The sequence below is a fragment of the Candoia aspera genome, chromosome 5 (assembly GCF_035149785.1).
Source record: "Candoia aspera isolate rCanAsp1 chromosome 5, rCanAsp1.hap2, whole genome shotgun sequence".
NCBI classification, from domain to species: Eukaryota; Metazoa; Chordata; class Lepidosauria; order Squamata; family Boidae; genus Candoia; species Candoia aspera.
Genome location: NC_086157.1, coordinates 84965456 through 84988164, shown reverse-complemented (window position 1 = coordinate 84988164; position 22709 = coordinate 84965456). Strand labels below are relative to the sequence as shown.

Genomic DNA, 22709 nt, shown 5'->3' with positions numbered 1-22709 from the left:
GATGGAAATTTAGTGAGTGTATGAATGAATGGATGAATGAATAATTTGTTAGAGAAGACATGCATTTAACAATATATTTAGAGGTTGGATGACATATTTTAATAAATAACATTACTGCCATTTATATTAATTAATAGTAAATGTAGCACATAAAGAAAACCATCTTCTTCATGTTATATTATAGCCATGTATTTTTAAACTGTATTTGAAACAGTAATACTCTTAACTCTAGCCGAAATAACAGTCTTAAGTTAATACTGATCATAGATGTTTTCTTCATCTGACATAATTTTCAGAAAAAGAAAATCAGAAGGAACATATGATATACCTTATTGGAATCGTGCAGGTAACTAGTTGCACACCTTGTTGTAATGTTTTGAGATTCAAATATGTTTTTATAATTTATTTCAATTAATATTTAGGATGGAACAGGCACCTGACTACTTGAACAAAACATCTCAAGTGGCACCCTTGATCCTCATCTCTTTCACTGCCCTAGCATTGTTTCCTTCGTGGTATAGGATAGAATGGGGACTAGGGCAGGTACTTCCATGCAGCACAGGAGCTATCTGTTGCAGCCATGGGTCATGAGGCTTCAAGCATTTGTAGAGGGAGACTTTGAATTAGGCTGCTAAATTATTAGCCTGTTTGATTAGACATGGCTAGAAACAGTTGATTATTGAGCATCCTGACCAATGAAGGGTTGATATGAACATTTCCCTTCTGCAAATGTTATTTTAGGCTGTTTTGTTTTCCTTCCCCTCAAACGTGTAGGTGGGTTGGCTGGCTAGCAGTGTCCCTTGCTGGTTTGTGCTGGCCATACGTGTCCCATTCAGCAACTGTATGAATGAGTTTGTGTACCACTATACATGAATATGGTTCTTCTGTCTGAGATGGTACCCAAATTATTTGTTTTAAAAATGTTTATAGGCACCCATCTTAAATACGTAACTGTGCAGTGAACAGTACATACAAAAGCAGTACAGATACTTTATTGATTTAATTTTTGACCATATCAAATATGAAATAAAATAAAATAAAAGCCATTATAAACATACACATAGAAACTAGTAGATACAAATAAAACTGTAATACAGATTCATATCAAACCATCACCCCTACAGTCAACTCCAATCTGATCTAAGTAATCTGTGCTCTTTAAGATTGCCTTTGATATGAAGAGTGCAGTCTTGCTGGTAATGAGCTGGTTCTTACCTTGTAAAAAATAAGGAAGTTTCTGCTGGCTGCTCCAGTATTTTTTGTTTTTTAAATATAAATCTAAGTGGTCAGTCCTTTCTACAGAGTATAATTTACAGTCAAATAAGATATGTGTGGTATCTTCAAAAGCTGGGGTGCCACAGATACATAATCTTTCTTCGTATGGAACTTCTTGGAGCCTCCCAAATCATACCATTGAGTCTAATTGGTCGAAACGAGCTCTAGTAAAAGCTCTTCTGAGATATTGGGGCAAAAACAATTGTTAAATAGTTTTCTGATTGAAAGACTGATTTGTGTTGGGCCAGCCACTTCAAGGACTTGACATGTTTTAGGGATGCTATATCCTCTTGGGCAGCCACATCCAAAACCCTTTGTTTGAAACTTTTCTTGGCCTTCATATCTAACTGGACTGGCAAATGAATTGAAAATCCATATTGTGAGATGGTATTTGGTTAGTTGGGCTGCCCAGGTGCAAGAAGGCATATTATGCCTCTGCTCTTCAAAACAAAGCTTGGGTAATCTGTCTGAGTCCATGGATAGGATCTTCAGCCAATAATTAAATACTTTTGTTACCGAGTGGCTTTGTGTGGGTGGTATACCTAACTCTGCTCTTACTGCTTGAGTTGGTATTGGCGTGTCCACCCCCAAGATACATTTCAGAAAAGAGGACTCTATCTGTTCAAGCAAAGGGACGTTTAAGTGACCCCACAATTCTGTACCATATGTGATCATTGGGACAATTTTACTGTTATATACCTTTATAACCATATTAAAATAAATCTAGTGTTCTTACATTGATTGAATATTCAAGTACCTTGCCTTGAGTGAACACGTTGTTTATTCGTTCAGTCGCTTCCGACTTTTTGTGACTTCATGGACCAGCCCACGCCAGAGTTTCCTGTCAGTAGTCAACACCCCCAGCTCCCCCAGGGACAAGTCCGTCACCTCTAGAATATCATCTATCCATCTTGCCCTTGGTCGGCCCCTCTTCCTTTTGCTCTCCACTCTCCCTAGCATCAGCATCTTCTCCAGGGTGTCCTGTCTTCTCATTATGTGGCCAAAGTATTTCAGTTTGGCCTTTAATATCATTCCCTCAAGTGGGCAGTCTGGCTTTATTTCCTGGAGGATGGACTAGTTTGATCTTCTTGCAGTCCAAGGCACTCTCAGAATTTTCCTCCAACACCACAGTTCCAAAGCATCGATCTTCCTTCTCTCAGCCTTCCTTATGGTCCAGCTCTCACAGCCATATGTTACTACGGGGAACACCATTGCTTTAACTATGTGGACCTTTGTTGTCAGTGTGATGTCTCTGCTCTTAACTATTTTATTGAGATTTGTCATTGCTCTTCACCCAAGGATTAAACATCTTCTGACGTGAACACATATAAGTTGTGAATTAGGCTTAATTCAAGTCTTAGTGCCTGGCTAAGAGAAGCAGCAATGGGAAGAAGCCCATGACACTACAGGTAGTCTTTACTTACTGGCTGCCTCGTTTAGCGACCATTCAAAGTCACGAAGGTGTAAAACAAAAAACTTTGTGACCAGTGCATTTATGACTGTTGCAGTGTCCTGTGGTCATGTGATCTCCATTTGTGTGCTTCGCAATCAGCTTGTGACAAACAGAGTAAATAGAGAAAGTGGAAGTAAAATCGTAAGTTGCAGTCATGTGATTTTTCTCTTAGCAAGTGCAGTGCTTCGCTTAATGACTGAAGGGGAAGTAAGGTCGTAAGCCTGGTATGGTTACAAGATTTGCAACCATAGCCCTTAGTGACTGAGTTGCCAGTCCCAGTTGGGGTCGCTAAGCAAGGACTACCTGTATTCATTCACTTCTTTAATTACAATAATCTTGTCACTACAGGTAGTCCTTGCTTAGTGACTGCCTCATTCAATGACCATTCAAAGTTACAACGGTGCTGAAAAATAAATTTACGACCAACACCTGCATTTATTACCTTCGCAGTATCCCTCAGTCCCGTGATCACCATTACAGTCAGTATGCGTTGTCCTGTGCCTGACCTGTTATTTTTCTTTTTCCTCCCCCCTGTTCCCCCCACCCCCCCGCCATTGAGGTTCTTCTTCTTTGTCTACTACCTCTGCCTGTCTCTTGGCTTGGGCTCTTGTAGTGATTCCAACCATGTCCTGCATCTTATCTGCCTCTTCTGGTTCTTTAATTAACTCCCAATATGTAGGAAAATCAGTTCCAATGAGAAAAAAAGATGAAAGGGGAGTTTGGGTACAATCCCTACCAACAGCGTCTTTGTAATTCTTTTTACTTGTATTTGGGCTTTTGCTATGGGCACTTTTTGAGTTCTTCCATGTACACTTGTTAGCCTCTCTTTACCCACCATAGAGGCTCCCTTTACCAAATAAGGGCACATTAAGTTCTTCCTACTTCCTGTAAGTCCAATCACTTTTCTCTCATTTACTCTTGCTGGAACTATCATCTCCTTTCCTAGAGGTTCTTTCAAAACAGCTGAGATGGAACTTTGTAGAGATCGTGTCTTACAGTCCCTAGCTACAGTTGTAATCAATATTATTCAACCCCCATTGCAAATCAGGTTGATTGTCAAAATGTACAGACTTTCAGCTGTTTGCAATGAACAAAGCAAACAAAAGCATTTGAAATAGCTCAACACAATGAATGCTTCAAGTGGTGCCCCCAAATTCAACTGAAAATGCAACTTATAATGACTTCTCCAGTCTCAAAATTATTCAACCCTCTGAATGGAATCCGTCACAACAGCACACATACAGTATGCAAAACAGGTGTTGTCTCAAGCACACCCTAATCAAGGGCTTCATTCGTTGCACCAGGTGTGCTTGAGCTGGAACACATGAAATACCTGAACTGGCTCGGGGTTTGTTGAGTGTCACGTTTGACTGCATGTTAGAAATACAGTATGGCTAAGTCAAAAGAATGGTCCAAAAAGGTAAGAGAAGAGATCATCGCTCTTCACAAACAAGGAACAGGATACAAAAAGATAGCGAAGGCACTGAATGTTCCTAGAGACACTGTTGGAAGCATAGTTCACAAGTTCAAAGTTAAAGGAACAGTGGTGACACTACCTGGATGGGGCAGAAAAAGGAAGCTGTCAGTGGCTGCAACCAGATTTCTGAGAAGGCAGGTGGAGAGAAACCCTCGAGTGAGTGCAAAAGACCTGCAGCAAGACTTGGTGCAGTAAGGCGCGTACTAAACACAGAAGGTTCCCATGCCAGAACTCCAAGACGTACACACTACTGACCCAAAAGCACAAGAAAAGTCGGCTCCAATATGCTCAAAATCATATAAATAAGCCACAGAAGTTTTGGGATTCTGTTCTGTGGAGCAAAACAAAACTGGATCTTTTCAGCCCGATGGATTAGTGGTATGTCTGGAAGAAGAAGAATGAAGCATACGCTGAAAAGAGCACTCTGCCTACAGTTAAGCATGGTGGTGGCTCGGTGATGCTCTGGGGCTGCTTTGCATCCTCTGGCACTGGAAACCTGCAGCATGTGGACAGTAAGATGGATTCACTGAAGCCACAGGAGAAAACATCATGCCATCTGTAAGGAAGCTGAAGCTTGGGCATCATTGGACCTTCCAACAGGACAATGATCCCAAGCATACCTCAAATTCCACTAAGGCTTGGATGCAGAAGAAGTCCTGGAAGATTCTACAGTGGCTATCACAGTCACCTGACTTGAACCCCATAGAAAATCTGTGGTGGGATTTGAAGAAGGCGGTTCCAGCACACAAACCCAAGGAGATTACTGAACTGGAGGCCATTGCTCATGAAGAATGGGCTAAGATTCCTCGGGAACGCTGCCAGAAGCTGGTGCCTGGCTATACATCTTGTTTGCAGCAGGTCATAACAGCAAAAGGGTGCTCTACTAAGTACTGAAGACGCTTGCCATGAAGGGGTTGAATAATTTTGAGACTGGAGAAGTCATTATAAGTTGCATTTTCAGTTGAATTTGGGGACACCACTTGAAGCATTCGTTGTGTTGAGCTATTTCAATTGCTTTTATTTGATTTGTTCATTGCAAGCAGCTGAAAGTCTGTACGTTTTGACAATCAACCTAATTTGCAATGGGGGTTGAATAATTTTGACTGAAACTGTCAGTGTCCAGGTTTACCATGTTTATAGCAACCTTTGTCTTTTAGTCTGAGTAGAGCCATGTGCTTTCTCTCCTGACTACTCCATTCTTTCTTTTCTCCCACAGTAGAAACTTTTACAGATCCACCTTTCTTAAGGCCTTTTCCATGGTCTCCTTTACCCCTCCTAGTGCCTTCTGCTTTTTGAGCTACTAAGTAATTTTCTGCTAAAGACACAGCATTTGTTCCTGTCTCTGGGTGATGTTCTTGTATCCAAAAATGTACTCTACAGCAGGGGGTAACACCTGGAAGAATTGCTCAAGGACTAACTCATCCAGGATTTCCTCCTTGGTTCATTCATCAGGCCACTTTCTTCCTAGATCAGCTAGGCAAGCCCACAGTTCCTTACTCATTCCTGAAAATTGTAAAGATATTCATGCAATCTTTGCCAGTACTGTATTACTTCATACTGATACAAAATAACTGCCCTTATTACTTCCTGTGCTGGTAAATTGGTATAAGTCCTAAGTGCTTTTCCAGTTAGGCAAGGTGCTAACCTAGTTACCCACTCTTCCTCTGGCCATTTACAAGTTATAGCAACTCTCTCAAACATAACAAAACATGATTCAATACAGGTAGTCCTTGAAGTTACAGCAGCACTGAACAAATGGTACTTATGCCTGATCCCCAAAGTTACAGCTGTTGCAGTGGCCACAGTCACATGATCAAATTTCCGTGCTTGGTAGCCCACCTGCACTTGCGATCACAGGGGCGCTTCACTTCCCCCCACACATCTATCTCCCCCCCCATATATGCCCTTTTGGTCCCCTGCCCTCTGTGGCCCTGCTGCCAAGGTCCCCCAGCTGACCTTTGCCGTCTCCTTGCTCCTGCTGATCAAGCATGCCTGGCCTGGCCCTTTGTGAGGCAGCTGCTGGCCGCATGAGGCTTTCTTCCTGAGGTCATGTGTGGTGGTTGCCCTGCGAGTCCTGGGGAAGAAGGCCTCATGCGGCCAGCAGCTGCCTCACCAAGGGCCAGGCCAGGCATGCCTCATTGGCAGCAGGAGCAAGAAGAAGGCGAAGGTCAGCTGGGGGACCTTGAACACATTGATACTCTGAAAATTGACTGAACTCTGGATAGTTTAAACTATAACTGCCTTGACAGAGGAGGAAAAGAAAAAACTGAAGCACAGAATCCCAGTGCTAACTGCTGCCGATCTTTGTAGGATTAAAATATGATTTCACATATGTGTAGAACAAGGCTGTTATTACAAAATTGCCAGATTAGCATAGAAAGTTCCCCATTAAATTTAAATACTTAGGACAAAGTTTTGAATAGCTTGACCCACGCATATCTCTTATAAGTCGTATGTGAGAACTCTTCCTTTTCACATCTTGTTGCAGGTTGGTGGAAAGGAATGAAGCAGTTCTTTCCTGCTAAATCTGCAGACCATGAAGAATCGTCTGTCCATTATAACAGCAGTGAAATTAATTGCCTTCGATCAAGAGAAGTTACTACTGTGTTACAAAGTCAATCTGCAGGTATATCTTCCCCAGTTTATACTGATTTCAATAAATAGTGTATATTTTAAAGGAAAGGTTGTATATACTTTCAAATGAAATGGATTAGCAAAGATGCTACAGTTTTCCCACAGAATTATTTCAGGTTTATGAAAGAAGTTACTTGATTTAGAGCACACCCACTTGAAAGCTGCACTGATATTGTGGCTTTTCACCTTGGAGAAAGCTTAGAAAACCAGCCTTTCTTCAGAGCCAGCAGGTTTTTTTATATGGCGGCTGTTCAGGTAATTTATTAGCATATTCCTTCTCATCCAATAAAGTTTCAGCTTGGGCAGTAATCATTTGAATCATTTTAAATGGCAAATAAAACACATTGTATATTTGTGTACTTTTTGTAGAGAGTTCTTGGCTAACTGCTTCAGTGAACAAATCTTGAAAAGTAGAAGTAGATAAAAGTAACAGTCTGATTTCTTAGCATATTGTGTTGGTGGGTTTATAAAAGTAAATACTATATGGTCACTAGATATTCTTGAGTTATTAACTTTTATAAATAAATTAGTGCCACTATTTCTGATTCCTTCCAAAGATACAAGATGGCATACAAATTGTTCTTGCTGTAGGCACTGATTCAATGACTCTGTCACCCCATCTACTACTGAGATTATCTTTTTAAGTGTGCCTTGTGCATAGACTTGTCATCTTATGCTGCAAATGGTGTGGTGGCTTTTTTCGGTGTACTGAGATTGTTAGGACTGGAACAAAATATCACTTTTGGCTCTCTTTACTAGAGTATGCACAACCACTCGTGGGAGGAATTGTTGGTACACTTCATCAGAAGTCAACTTTTAAATGTGAAGAAGGAAAAGAAGCAAGTTATGCTGATAAGGATCCTTATAACACCTCAGAACAGGAAATATATCATGCCTACGCTGAACCCCTCCCAGTTACTGGAGCAGAATATGCAATACCAATAGTGATGGATATATTAAGTCACCCTGCAGCTCCTCCAGGCGTTGCTTCTGTATCTACCTTCAAAGCTTCAGGGAATCAAGCTCCTCCACTAGTGGGGGCTTATAATAAACTTCTTTCCAGGGCAGATACTTCATCACCCACACATGTGCTCTACGACACACCGAAAGGGATGCCAGGACTGAGCCTTCCAAATGAATTGGTATACCAGGTACCACAGAATATGCCACACTCCACAGAAAATGAAGAAGATACTAGTTAGAGTGTTCTACAAATTAAATCCTGAGAGAAAAAGATCAGACTTTTTTGTGTTGAAGGAAAGTGTGAGACTGTAGGCCCAGAACAATATGTGTATTACTCTTTTGAGGGCCAATATACAACTACTGCTTTCTTGTACCTAAAATGAAACACTTGTCATTCACTACTGATAGGCACTACATTCCCTGTTAGGCATGAAAAGTTTAATCTGTGCCTAATCGGTTAGTGTGAATACGTAAGTCGTTAAGACACATCAGTAATCATTAGATACTCCATGTGGCCGGTGTGCCTAGGAAAAGAAAGACACTGTTTCTTACTCTTCGAAGTCACTGATACTACTAAAAGTCTGATAATTTACAATTCATAAGGCTATACATAGTACTGTAAAAGTAAACTGAACAAAACACAAAACTCATTTTTAGCAAGTATTCATACAAAACTGAAATTGATCTCTGCAATAAATAAACATTTCATTTCTGTAAAGAAATTAATCAGTAAGCTAGAGGTACCAGAAATACCATAAATTGCCAATCACTCTTTGCTGGTCATTGAAGAGGATAATTTCATTTAAATACTGTTCTCCTTTTCATATGAAATACTGTAGTGTTCTTCATTTACTGGAGTAGATTCCCTCAGGCTGGAATTTACATTAGAACTTTCTATTTCTTTCTCAAAGACAATACTTCTCGTGCTTGTCCAGTGAACGTTAGGTTTCAGATTTGGTCCACTTACATATTCATTAGGTAGCTTTCTTTTTCAACCTCAGGTTTCCCATGTGCAACATTGGCATAAAAATGGATCTACGTTGCAGGGCTATTGTAAGAAGGTGCGTTAGGTGATTTAAGATAGGCAAAATGTGATATAAATGTTAAGTGTTATATTAATATTAGACTAAAGGAGGCTTTACTGAGGATTAGCTGCAAATATAATCCTTTCAGCTAAGAATATAGTTTATAAGAAATAACCACCTACCCACCCTATTGTGGCTTCCTCCCACAGTAGTAAACTGTGGACATTGAAGGTGAACTCTTTTAGATCAAAAGGTATAAACACATGAACATATATCTGTAGATTCAGGTCAGGATTTTCGTACATTTATGAATGCACAGCTTGTTTTTCCAAATGTTTTTAGATATTTTTATGCCTTAAGAAAAACACCCTGGTAGCTTTTAAATTGTGAAATCTGCTGTTGATTAGATTAAAATGTGGCAAAATTTAAAAAAAAATGCTGCTTGATGTAGGCTGAGATTTAAATTATTGTTAATGAGCTTAACATTTTGAAAGTTCAAAGTTACATGGTTAGCTTAGAATTAAAGGTACTTCCTCTTCTAGTAATTTTCTTTCCCAAAATGTATATATTTGTACTGATTGATTTTATGCACAATGAAAAGTATTGAACACAAAGCTATATAACATTGCAAATTCATTCCCCCTTTTACCATGTTTAAATGTGTATCAAGAAAGCACATGAAAAAGTGCTTGAAAATATATTGTATTTATCAGCACTGCAGTGATGACAAAATAGAATTTTCCTTAATATGCAATAGCCCAGTTTTATGGACGTTTAAATGTTTTATAAATGTGTATAGTGTTGCTGAATACACAATATCTTAAGCTAGCTCACTGGTAAATTTAATCATGACAATCACAACTGTGTAACATAAAAATGATTCCTTAACTCAATGTTTAATTTCAATTGCACAGAAATTTGCTCTTGTGCCTTGCTCCATTCCTGTTGTTTTTATTTATAAAAATGATACATAATTTATTTTTATTCTGTAACTATGGTACTCTAAGGCTGAATGTGTGTCCCAAAAAATTGAGAACAAGTGTATATGTAGATTTTATACTACGATGTATTCTTTGAATTCTTTCCTTTGATGTGATTCTTTCCAACTCATGTGAGTAAATACCTGCCAGAATGGACTGAAGAAGTTTGTGTGAATATACTAAGCTCTGTTCTACTGCTGTTAATAGACGTATTTGCCATTTTATACCAAATCATATTTGAAAGCTATGGATATAGCATATGGTTATAACAGAGTCAGAGTTCCTGATAACATAATTAATCGTTTGTTATCAAAACTCATTTCTAGAAGGAAAACAAGGAAAGTAACTCAAAGATTTAAATGATAATGACTGTTTTGCAGTTATCAGTTATAACGTTTTTGTTTCTGTTCTTAGTTTAAGATTGGAATTGGAACCTAAATTCTTCAAACTGAATTGTGCAGGTGCATTTCATGATGCAGATCAAATGGCATGCTTTAATATTTCATTCTAATTACACTTATTGTATATATTTATTAACACTATTGATAAATTAACATTAAGAAACCATGTACGTGGTTAAACTACCTAAAATGTCAAACAGTATCAAGTTATATCATAAAATAAGGAAAAAACCATTTCAGCTAGCTTCCCGGTGCCTAGTGAAATAAGAACCTAGGCTTGATAGATAGTAGTGAGTCTTCTCACAAAAGTGTTTTCTGTTCAGATTGTAGACCTACCCTAGTTATATTTTTTTAAAATATTTTTTATCTAAGCCAGTTAAGATGGCTATGTGTGTGTATATCTTTCCAAAACCTACAATTTTGCATATGCGAGGTTTCCCATAAAATTGATGACTATACAATATCACAATTAAATGCCACTGTAGGGCTGCTTTTCCAATTTCTTACTGGAATTATACGCACATTCATGCAAAGTGTCTATTTGGAAGTATGACATGTATTCAGGCCATTAGCCTTAGCATATTTAAATGTACAACCAAGCAGACCTTCACTTTTATGTTCATAAAAGCTTGTCACATCAAATATTAGAACAATGTAAAAGGAGCTACACTGGGAATTGAAATGTATCAATACTATATAAGGCAGGTGGAAACAGCTTTCTTAAATTACAGCACTGTATTTTAGGCACTAATGCTAATTCCTGGCTATTAAGACACACAGCACATACAATCATCTTCCAAAATTCTTTTTTTTTTAATTTGCTCCAAGTTTTTATTGTGTCTCATAAATCTAGATGTGCAGAGTGGTCTTTGCTATATTGCAAGCAAGAATGAATGCACACAGTGATGGGTGGTTATTTTCTTAGAATGTATTTTCTTACCTCAGCATGTTCTATACTGTAGTCACTCTGTTTTTGTATATGTTGCTAGAATTTAGATAATATTTATAGCAGTTTTTATGTAAGTTAAAAACTTTTAAAATAAAATGCACAATGTGGATGCTTATTCTGTGAAGAAAAAAACCGTGTACAGCGTGAACCAAGAAAAATATTTTGAAAAAAATCTGAATTCTCATCAATTGATAGCTCATCAAAAGTCAGCAACAGTTTTGGCTTTGCATCATGTGTCTTCTGGTTGTTAGGACTGAAGACAGGTACATATGTCTTCCTAATGCAAAGGAGCATGAGAAGAAATTGTACTTGGCTCTAAGGGTTGTACAGTAACTGAATTTTGAGGAAAACGATTACAACAGCATCATGAGAGTGACAGCAGATTTAGGAATTTTTCCACATCTGGTACGAGCCCCCATGTTGCTTTCAGCACAACAGCTTTTCAAGACAAGCCAGTTTTTTTTATTGTGTTGCAGATGGGATGAGGACAGATTGAGGGTAAGAGAAGATGACTTGTCTTATAGCTGATCTATGATTTGAATCAAGTTCTCTAATTATTTCAATTCATTATTTTTAGTCATGGGATTTTAAAATAAGTTTAAGGCCTTCTATGATAGCACTTTATGAAAAAAAAATCCAGTGGAGATCTTTACAGAAAATACTGTTTTATTATAAAAGAATGATGGGTGACAAAAGGATCTACACATCTGCTTGGTGTACTTTTAAAAGCAGCCTCAACACAACGGGGGACAACAGTGATGAGAGAATCAGCTACAAGAATAATCATTAGAAGAGTCCCAGCTTCACGGAGCCATCTCTGCATAGCTTGATTAATTCCATTTCCAGAAGTTCAACTGTTTCTTTCTTTATCTGAAAAAAAAATTTATTTGCCAGCATTAAAATTAATGCAGACCTTTTTCTTAATTCAAGCACACAATGCTGAAACCTTGCAGTTCTCTTACTTTCAGTATGTGCACAATATCACCTAGGAATATTTAGGTATGAAGTGCTAAGCACTAATTAGCATACATAGTCTTGCAGCTAGCACTTCCGTCTAGCAATTAACTATTCTAAATCAGTAGCTTGTCTGCTCCATTATTTAAATTTGTCTGTAAAATTCTTGAACTTCTCTGCAAACAAAATCTAACATACTTGTTTGAATTATCAGATGTAACCAATAGCAGATAAAATATGCCAGTTACAATATTTAGCTGGAAAATGGGTAGACTGTTCCAGAGGAAGGGTGATCTTCCCTTCTAACCCAGTATTGATCAGATTGTTGGGGTGGCTGACCTCAAGGTGTTGCTTAAATGCCAGATCTGTCCTTAGTAAAGCTCTGCCTATTCATGAATTGGTAATGGACAAAAAGGCATACCTGGCAAATATTACCAAAAGCTGTCTGAATAAGGGCAGGGATGTTGCCCTTTCATAAATCTGCTCGGCCAATTTTCAAGTCCTGCATCAGCCTCAGCGGGGCCAGGGAGAGGCAGGGGGTTGGCACTGATCTATCATGAAGCCTTGTCTGGGACCATGGTCATTGTTTCCAAAGTGGCAGAGTATGACTATATGGACAAGCTAAGGCGTACCAGTCTGCTGCCATCTGATCCCTCTCTGTGTTCCTAGACTAGTGGTTATGTCTCCCCTTCTGTTGCTATTTGGGGACATCAATCTCTGTACAATGCAGGCTGTTTAGTAGAGCCCAGGAGGTCACAGCCTCCATGGCAACCATGGGCTTGTTTCAAGTAATTTTGGATCTGCCAAAGTGGCCATGTTTTAGACCTTTATTTCACATTGGGGCAGTTCTCATGTGATCTGTATATAGGGGATATCACCCATACCCTTTGTCATTGTCAGATAATTTCATGGTCCAGCTGCAATTGATGGGTGTCCATTACCTTCACAGGGCTGACCCAACATATCATGGATACAGAGTTTCAGGCAAGCGCCTTCAGGATTTTTACAATCTGACAGACAAATCTATAAAGGGCCTGGTTTGCTGCTGACAAGAGGAGATTTCTAGGGCCTCTGTCAGTTGATTCCAGGTGGCCCTTTGGCTCTCAGAGGGCCTCCATCAGATGAAGATTTCATCTCTCCTACTGCATCAGCAGGCTATTATCTAGTGGCTTTATACTGAGTGCATAATTCCTTTTGGAAAGGAGCCAATTGCAGGATCTTCCTTCTGGCTACTGTGACTATTTAGAACAACACTTTGCCAGTAAAGTTACTCAGATTTACTTAAGTCTTGACTCCACATAGGCAGGTTTTAGAATCATAACTGACACCTTCCCTGTCTATGACCTCCAAGGAACTGGACAGGATACTCTCTAGGATGTCATTTGCCACCTAGAGCTTGGATCCTTGCTCTTCATGGCTTCTTTGAGCAGCTGGAGATGGATAATTCCTTGGATACAGGAGACTGTCAATGCTTCCTTGGGAAGGGATATTGTCAGCAGCTTTAAAGAAGGAGATGGTATGCCCCTTCCTTAAGAAGCCCTCATTGGATCCAGAGGTGTTAGGTAACTACCATCCAGTCTTTTAACATTCCTTTGTTAATTAAGGTTGTTAAGACCAACTACAGAGTGCCTTGCCTTGTTAGTGAAGGTTTAGACCTAGAAATGGGAGACAACTTTGGTTGCACTAGTGGACAGTTGTTGACCTCTGGATGGATGCAGCGTGCCTGTTCTAGTGTTTTAGACCTCTCAGCAGCTTCTGTCACCATCAACCACAATATCCTTTTGGACTGACTTCAGGAGCTGGGATCTGAAGGCACTGTTCTGCAGTGGTTCCACTCCTTCCTCAATAGATGGTTCCAGTCAGTTGTGGGGTGGAGGGGAGAGAGGAGAAACTGTTCCCTTAGCTGCTGTCTTGTGGAGTGCTGCAGAGCTCAGGGCTCTCTTCCCTACTGTTTAACATATACATGAAATCATTGGAGAAGGTAATTTGTCACCTCTCAGTTTGGTACCATCAGCATACTGATGATACTCAGTGTCAGACTCCATAATCAAATGATTGCTGAATCATCTGACCGTGTTCATTTGCACTGATGAGTCAACGTGTGTCAAGAAGGGAGATGGGAGGGGGGGATTGCAAGGAGTGTGAATTACTGCTGTTTGGGCTAGAAGCAGGAAGTCAATTTTTTCTTGCTGGAGACAACTGTGGCTGGTATGATTGATTGCTAGAAACAGGGTGAGAAGAGAGAGGAAGGCAGGTGTTGGGCACTGGAATGTTTTACTGAGTGAGTTTTGGCAGGAATCTTTTAATCACAGCTTTCTTCTGTTCTGTGCACTTGTCTTCAATAAACCTGAATTCTGCATATTCCAATTGTGCATGAGTTGGGTCAATATTGAGACTAAGGGTGCCAGTTCTTACACTCAGCTTTACAGCTCTACCCCAGGCTGTGTTTGTGAGGTTGTTAGATCTTGTCCCAGTGACTGGAGACTGTGAGGATCTGGATGGGGGAAAACAGGCTAAAAGTGAATCCTTGGAAGATGGAGTTTGTGTTTGTCTATTGGAATTCTCAGACTGCTCCAGTGATGTCTCTGGGGAGGAAGTGCTACCATTGAAGAGGCAAGTCTGTGATTTGAGTGTCCTCTTGGACTTCCAGCTCCTAACAGAACAGAAGGCCAGGGGGTGGGTGGTTTGCATAGCTTCAGCTAATGTGCCATTTGTGGCTCTACTTTGTATGAAAGGGCCTTTCTACTACAACTCATGCCCTCATCCCTACTTGCTTAGATTACTGCAATATGCTCCACACCAGATTGCCTTTAAAGACCACTTAGAAGCTTCGCTTGGTCCAAACTGCAGCAGTTAGGTACCTTCTGGTGTTCACTGGTGGAAGCTGATTACACCCACCTGTGCTATGGGTCCTGCATTGGCTTTCTATAAGCTTCTGGGTACAATTTAAAGTACTGGTTTTAACCTATAAAAAGCCCTTTATGGCTTAGCACCAGGTTACCTTCAGGGCCACACTAGAACCAGCCCAACCAATTTGATGGTTCCCAATTTAAGGAGGTATGGGAAGTGGGGAGGCTCAGAGGTGCTGCTTTTCTGTAGGAATGCCAGTCCTTTGGAATAGCCTCCCATTAGAGTTTCAACCTTGAGAAGAGCTATTCCAAAAGGCATTTGAGGAATAACACTTGGTTTCGGATTTTTTATATTTTAGACTGTTAGGAGTTTATTACTTTTATTGTACTGTGGGGTTTTAATGGTTTCCATATTCCATAAAGCTGATGAGTGTCCTGTGAGATTGTGCTGAGGTATAAATGTAATAAATTAAAAAAAATGTAACATTAAAAAAATGAAAAACATCCTGAAAGAAGGGAAAGACACAGTTGTTGCTATATGGGCATATCTCTGTACACACCAGGATCTTTTTAATAGATGTTTTACTAAATGCAGTAGCTAATGTGTTAATTTCACATTGGAAAAAGACCACAAGGGGGCACATTCTCTCCTTAGTTTTTGACATTATCACAGGCTCTACTAGACATGTTGTAAGAGAAAAATATTATATACATTTGTATATATATTTGGCACTTTTCAATTTGTTCTTTATAGTGTTTTACTTTTAAAAATAATTCAAATTTATTAACTTGTATTAACCTAATAATGTAACTTAGCCTTCATGGAAAGAGTTTATATTCAGATGGTTTGATATATCACAGAAGTCCATTTCATCAGTACAAGATTAGTATACGTTTTAAACATTTTTCAACACTTAGGTGGAGGATAGGATTTGAAATCAGAATCAGAAATCCTTATCTGCAAATCAGCCAAATATTTACCAAATGATTTCTAGATCTGTTTTATGATCAGCTATGATCTACAGTCCCTGTAAAATTTGAGATGAAGGAACTAAAGTAATATTACTCCTTGATCATTTCAGATCAGACTGTTCTGTTTCCCCTCTTCTACTGTAGAATATAAAATATAAATCTTATATTTTTCAAAATACAGTTTTCAGATGAACTAAGCATTCAGGTATGCCAGTTTTTCTTCTTTAATTCAAACTCTCTGATTTTGTTTGGTTTTATATTTATTTTCCTCTTTCCCAAGCCTCTTTTCTAATAGTTAATAGTTTTATTTCTGTTAAGGTGCTGATTTTTATTTTCTAAAGAACTTTTAATGGATTAAATTACTTTCATGAATATTCACAGCTTCTGTGGAGATTCTACTCTAGTCAAAAAGCAGAACAGATTAAGAAATATATGTAAAGAACATATCTAGCATGCTATATTTTTAAGTACAGTTAAAAGACATAAACTTTAATAAGGATGAATGTTTCTCTCACACACACAGACACATACTTATAAAAATATATACAGACTCATTACAGACCTGTGATTGAATATGGTGTTACATTACCCAAGTTCTCTTGGTAAAAACCAAAGAGGGCTGGGGAAAATCCCCTTTCCCTTTAGAGTGTAGGGTACTGTAATGGTTGCCCTAGCCCCAAATACTCAGACTCACAAGAGGCTGCTAAATGAAATCTGATTTATTTAGAGTACTAAAGGCAGATACAGAGAAAGCTGAGAATGAGCAAAAGCGCGCCAAATACAAACTTAAACCCTTGGTGCAAACGTATCCCGCCTCCCTCGTAACAGTCCCGCCCGACACAGGTGCTAGCAATCGTCAGAGTTGCTAGCCTGGGAAAGTAACCTTGAGCGCAGTAGATAATACAAATACATTCCAAAGCAAAGCCAAAAGATAACCGTTCCCATCCTCCCGAGAAAGATGAAACACGCATCCAATTAATGACATGCGAAACGTTACGATGCATCAAAGACATTGAAACGGCGAACATGACATACCGCCCTCCTAAAAACACACTTAGGGACCCGGTTTTGTGGGATAAGCAGAGTGGAAGCGGGCTACCAAAACAGGGGAAGCCACATCTGGTGCAGCGACCCACTCAGGATGAGGGAAATGTTTCCAACGAACTAAGTATTGCAAAGAATTGCGAAGGCGTCTAGAGTCTAGAATTTCTTTAACTTCGAAGTGTTGCTGACCATCAATCATGATGGGGGTGGGAGGTGGAGGTTGACGATGCCATCGGTCAGAAGGAATAGTCGGTTTGAGTAAGCTGCAATGAAAAACAGGGTGTAAGCGTTTAAGGTTATGAGGCAAGTCAAGTTTAAAAGTCACAGGGTTAATCTGAGCGATAATCGGGAAAGGACCCACAAACTTAGGCGCAAGTTTCTTTGAAGGTTGGGATGACTTGATAAACTTTGTTGAAAGGTACACAGAGTCCCCCACTTGGAATGCCGGTTGGGGGGCCCGCTTCCGATCAGCATATAGTTTATAATCTGCTTGTGCATCTGCCAATGCCTTTTGAATCATTGGCCAGGAGTCAGCCAGTTGTGTTGTCCAATCATCTGGAGTGACTGCACCAGCCGGAGGTTGTGGTAGATCAGAGATAGGTACAAAGTCTTTACCCAGGGCTACCCGAAAGGGGGTTTGGCCAGTGCTTTGATGCACTGCATTGTTGTAAGCCACTTCAGCAAATGGTAGGAGGTCTACCCAATTGTCCTGCTGGTAATTCACAAAAGCTCGAAGGTACTGTTCTAGAGTCGAGTTAAGCGCCTCAGTGGCCCCGTCCGTCTGAGGATGCCAAGCCGTGGATAGGGCTTGTTTCGTGCCCAACAGCTTGAGAAACGCCCGCCAAAATTGCGAGGTAAATTGTGTACCTCTGTCCGAAATTAAGCGGGAGGGACATCCGTGTAACCTGTACACGTGTACAAGGAATAGGCGAGCCAATTGACGGGCCGACGGAATGGACACGCAAGGGATGAAGTGAGCCTGTTTGGAGAAATAGTCTTTGACCACCCAAATGACCGTTTTGCGTTGGCTGGGCGGGAGCTCGACAATAAAGTCCATGGAGATTTCCTCCCAAGGGGAAGAAGGGGCTGCCACCGGTTGCAGCAGTCCTTGGGGCTTGCCCACCTTGCGCTTGGACATTGCACAAACAGTGCAGGAGGCAATGTAGTCTTTGACATCTTTACGTAATGTGGGCCACCAGAATTGCCTCCGAACGAGGTGCAAGGTTTTTACAAACCCGAAGTGACCTGCAAGTTTGTCATCGTGTGAACGGAGTAAGACCTCTTTTCTGAGGCTTTCAGGGACGTAGAGGCGGTCGGATTTCCAAGCAAAGCCTCTGTCAAAAGTAACATTGTCTTTATTTGCAAGCAACCAAGTATCCGTTTTCAGTTCTTTTAGAAACTTTTGTTGCAACTGGGAGGGAATTGACAAAGGACTTGGCTGAACAGCGCTTGTAGTGGGCGGCTGCTGCGCGCGCGTCTGGCTTCGCGTCACAGCCTGCATGCCCAATTGGGGCGCCGTCCATAGGGTGCTTACCACATCTGGCGCTGCCCCAGAGTCCTGAGGTTGCCTTGACAAGGCATCAGCCAAGAAGTTCTTTTTCCCTGGAATAAATTTAAACTGAAAATTGAATCGGTTGAAAAATTGAGCCCAACGAACTTGTTTGGGGCTCAGTTTTCGAGGGGTACTAAGAGCCTCCAAGTTTTTATGGTCAGTCCATACTTCAAAGGGATGATTTGCCCCTTCTAACAGATGCCTCCAAGCTTCTAATGCAGCTTTTACTGCAAATGCCTCCTTCTCCCAAACATGCCAACGCCTTTCAGTCTCAGAGAATTTGCGGGATAAGTAGGCACAGGGCTTGAGGCATCCTGCCTCATCCTTCTGCATCAACAATGCCCCAATAGAATAATCGGAAGCATCTGCCTGTACAACAAACGGCTTGGAGGGATCAGGATGCTGTAAAATTGGCTCTTTGACAAAAGCTGCTTTCAGGCGCTCAAACGCCGTTTGACAAGCAGGCGTCCACCTCAACAGCGCTCCGGGATTCTTGACTCTCCTAGTATCTCCCACCCCTTTGGTTCGCAGCAGCTCAGTTAGGGGCAAGGCAATCTCAGCGAATCCCCTTATGAACAATCTGTAATAGTTGCTGAACCCCAAGAAACTTTGAAGTTGCCTGCGGGTGCGGGGACTTTCCCAGTCCATGATAGCCTGCACCTTGGCAGGATCCATTTCTATGCCTTTATCAGAAATTCTATACCCCAAGTAGTCAATTTGGGTCTGATGAAAGGCACATTTCGACAGCTTAGCATACAATTCAGCCGATCTGAGTTTACACAATACTTGCTTTACCAGAGCCACATGCTCTTTCATGGTTTCAGTATAAATCAATACATCATCCAAATACACAAGTACACCTTTGAACAGATGTTCATGCAAAACCTCATTGATTAATTGCATAAATACCCCAGGGGCCCCAGCCAACCCAAACGGCAACACCTTATACTGGAAAGCTCCCAACGGGCAATTGAATGCGGTTTTCCACTCATCCCCCTCCTTGATCCGTACACAATAGTAGGCTTCTCTTAAATCCAGTTTAGAGAAGATCTTGCCCTTGGCCAGATGTGACAACATGTCCTTTATCAATGGCAAGGGATATTTGTTGGAAATTGAGACGGCATTTAATCCGCGGAAATCCGTACAAAGTCTCAATGTCCCGTCCTTTTTTGGGCGAAAAAGAACCGGCGCCCCCACGGGTGAATTTGCCGGCTCAATAAATCCGCGCGCCAGGTTTTTGTCCACAAATTCCCTCAACAGAGTTAGTTCCTTCTGAGTCATGGAATAAATTTTTGGTTTAGGCAATTGGGTGTTGGGCAACAGTTCTATGGCACAGTCCGTCTTTCGATGGGGGGGCAACTGATCGGCTTCCTTTTCACCGAATACATCAGCAAACATCCAGTACTCGGCCGGCAAGCCTTCCAGAGGAGAGGCCGGGTAAGGCGGAGTCGCAGCTGCCGCCACCCCCACCATCTCCTCTGGGGCACCCTTCCCCTCGGCCGCTTGATAAAACCCATCCCTAAACGTGATAGTTCGGTAGACCCAGTTTATGTGGGGGTTTTGCTGCACCAACCAGGGTACCCCCAACACCACCAATGGCCCCCCAACCGGAGCCACCACAAAAGACAGCTTTTCCTGGTGACTGCCCAGTTGCAAGGCTACACGCCCTGTGAAATGGGTGACCGGTTGGCCCCCTGCCACGGACCCATCCAGCTGAGTAAAAGCGATGGGTCGCTGTAAAGGGAACGTGGGGAGCTCCAAAGCCGCCACCACGTCGGGGTGCATAAGACAGCGGGAACACCCCGAATCAATCATGGCCCATACTTCCACAGTCTTGGATTGGGAGCCCAATTTCAATTTCACCATGAGTATGCGGTAAGTGCCACTCACCGATGGAGGCTCGCGCCCATCCTCTACCACCTGCCCAGCGGCGCCCTTTAGAGCAGGTGGCTGGCGTTTCCCGCCGGCTGCGGGATTTCGGTCTCCCCCTCAATTTCGAAGAACATCACATCGTCTCCCTCGGTTTCAGCCACCGCAGCTTTTTGCTTCCTCGGCAATGCAGGGGACTTTGCTGGCGGTTTTCCGGGCCGTTCCTCCACCTTTGCCTTCGGGCATGCTGCCACTCTATGCCCCTCCTTACCACATCTCAGGCACAAGCCTTTTGCGTACCGCTTCTCCCGCTCCTCGTCCCAGGGTCGTTGTCCCGGTTTCCCCCCGGTGGTCGATGGGCGGCTGGGCTTCACCTCCCGCCCCGACTTGGCGGTCCTCCGCTGGGCAAAGATCTCCTGTGCATGTTCAGCCCTCCCCGCCAGCAGGATCCACTCATACAGCGTGTATGGGTCGTCCCTCCCCAGGGACCAGCGCAGCACCTCTGTATTCAAGCCATCCTTGAAGAGCTCGATAATGGTGGCTTGGGACCAGTCATCCACCTTCCCAGCTAGCGCTTTAAACTCCAAAGCATAATCGGCCACTGATCTGAACCCCTGCTTGAGTTCCTTCAGGGCTCGCTTTGCTCTCTCCTTTGCTAAGGGGTCCTCGAAGTGTTGCTTCAACGCCCAGAGGAACTCCTCGAGACTGTCCAGTTCGGGCGCCTCCGACTGGCACATCTGGACATACCAGTCTGCCGCCCTCCCCTTCAGTTTGGTGGCAATGGTGATGATCCTTGCCTTTTCCGATTGGAAAAACGCCCCCCATTCTTCCATATAGGCTTTCGCGTTCGTCAGGAAGAACGAGAGTTTGGTCGGGTCCCCATCAAACTTGACAGGGAAGTCTCGCATGCCGCCTCCCGCCGCGCTGCGCCCCACCACCGGTGCTGCCGCGGCTTGTGTTCCCCTAGCTTGGGGCGGCACGGGGCCCCGGGGCGATCGCCCTGGCGATGCTGCGATTTCCATCCGGACCGACTGGTCCCCTTCGCGCCTCCGCACCACCCGTCGCCGTTCCGGGGACAGCCCCTGGGAAGAGGGGGTTGAATGCCTTTGGCTTGATTCTTCCCGGACCTCTCGCAACGAGGTCACATCCAAGCTCAGCTGTTTCAATATAGCCTCCAACGAATCCATTTTGGACTCCAACACTCGGATCCGATCCGGAGTGGGTGAGCCCTCCGTTGGCTGCACCTGCACCACGTTGGGGGACAATGGGTATCTCTGCCTCCAGGAGGGACCCCCCGCTGCCGTGGCATCTCCTTGGGTCGTATCCCAGGTGAGCAGCTCGCCCGGAGAGTTTACGGTGGTCTCTGGGGCCGTTTTCAGCCCCCCGGCTTCACTCTCCGACTCGGAGCTCGCCTCCTCTCGGATGGCTGACAGCTCCCCACCTTGGGACGGTCGGCCGGACTGCCTCACGGTCGAGTCCGGTTCCCCTTCCTCCATCATCATGATGTCGGGTTCAGTCATCGCGGGCTCTCTCCCTCACAGGGTTAGACGCTTGTCTTTCCTGGACAGGGGCCAGCGGAGTTAGGAACTTAGATTCTCAGCTTTATGTAATGGTTGCCCTAGCCCCAAATACTCAGACTCACAAGAGGCTGCTAAATGAAATCTGATTTATTTAGAGTACTAAAGGCAGATACAGAGAAAGCTGAGAATGAGCAAAAGCGCGCCAAATACAAACTTAAACCCTTGGTGCAAACGTATCCCGCCTCCCTCGTAACAGTCCCGCCCGACACAGGTGCTAGCAATCGTCAGAGTTGCTAGCCTGGGAAAGTAACCTTGAGCGCAGTAGATAATACAAATACATTCCAAAGCAAAGCCAAAAGATAACCGTTCCCATCCTCCCGAGAAAGATGAAACACGCATCCAATTAATGACATGCGAAACGTTACGATGCATCAAAGACATTGAAACGGCGAACATGACAGGTACAAAGAGAGAAACTGAGGCCCTAAAGAAAAGGGCCCAAAAGGGACAGGGATATAAAGAAAGGAAAGAGGACTATAAGGTTATGGTCTTCTTATTATTTGGGGTGCAGAATATGGTTGGAAAGGGTAACTGTGGACTGCCATAAAAAGCTTTAGGCTGGACAATGGTAGCAGGCTAGATTATTGCCTCGTTGGAAAAGATGATCTAGGGTTTGTGTGGATCTGGGATGATACAGAGATGGGAGGTATATCCAACAGTGGCATATAAGGAGGTAAGACTGAGTCTGGCCCAGACATCTTATAGATATCAGCTATTTCTGGTAGGCGCTAG

The 22709-nt window shown here is 42.5% G+C and overlaps 2 protein-coding genes across 6 annotated transcripts in view; one reads left to right on the top strand and one right to left on the bottom strand.

The window, feature by feature from the left end:
- The window catches only part of DCBLD2 (discoidin, CUB and LCCL domain containing 2), a 32859-nt gene extending 22300 nt beyond the window's left edge, over nt 1-10559 (top strand). For all 3 annotated transcript variants that reach the window (XM_063305625.1, XM_063305624.1, XM_063305623.1), the window contains 3 exons: nt 297-346; nt 6694-6831; nt 7599-10559. In XM_063305625.1, the coding sequence (XP_063161695.1) occupies nt 297-346; nt 6694-6831; nt 7599-8041 (631 nt within the window). In that variant the 3' untranslated portion in view covers nt 8042-10559. The remainder of the gene's footprint in view (nt 1-296; nt 347-6693; nt 6832-7598) is intronic.
- A 1277-nt stretch (nt 10560-11836) lies between these two features.
- CMSS1 (cms1 ribosomal small subunit homolog) overlaps nt 11837-22709 on the bottom strand; it is a 200592-nt gene continuing 189719 nt past the window's right edge. For 2 of the 3 annotated variants that reach the window (XM_063305620.1, XM_063305621.1), the window contains exon 10: nt 11837-12027. In XM_063305620.1, coding sequence (XP_063161690.1) covers nt 11944-12027 — 84 coding nt within the window. In that variant the 3' untranslated portion in view covers nt 11837-11943. The remainder of the gene's footprint in view (nt 12028-22709) is intronic. The other variant, XM_063305622.1, reaches the window with a different exon arrangement.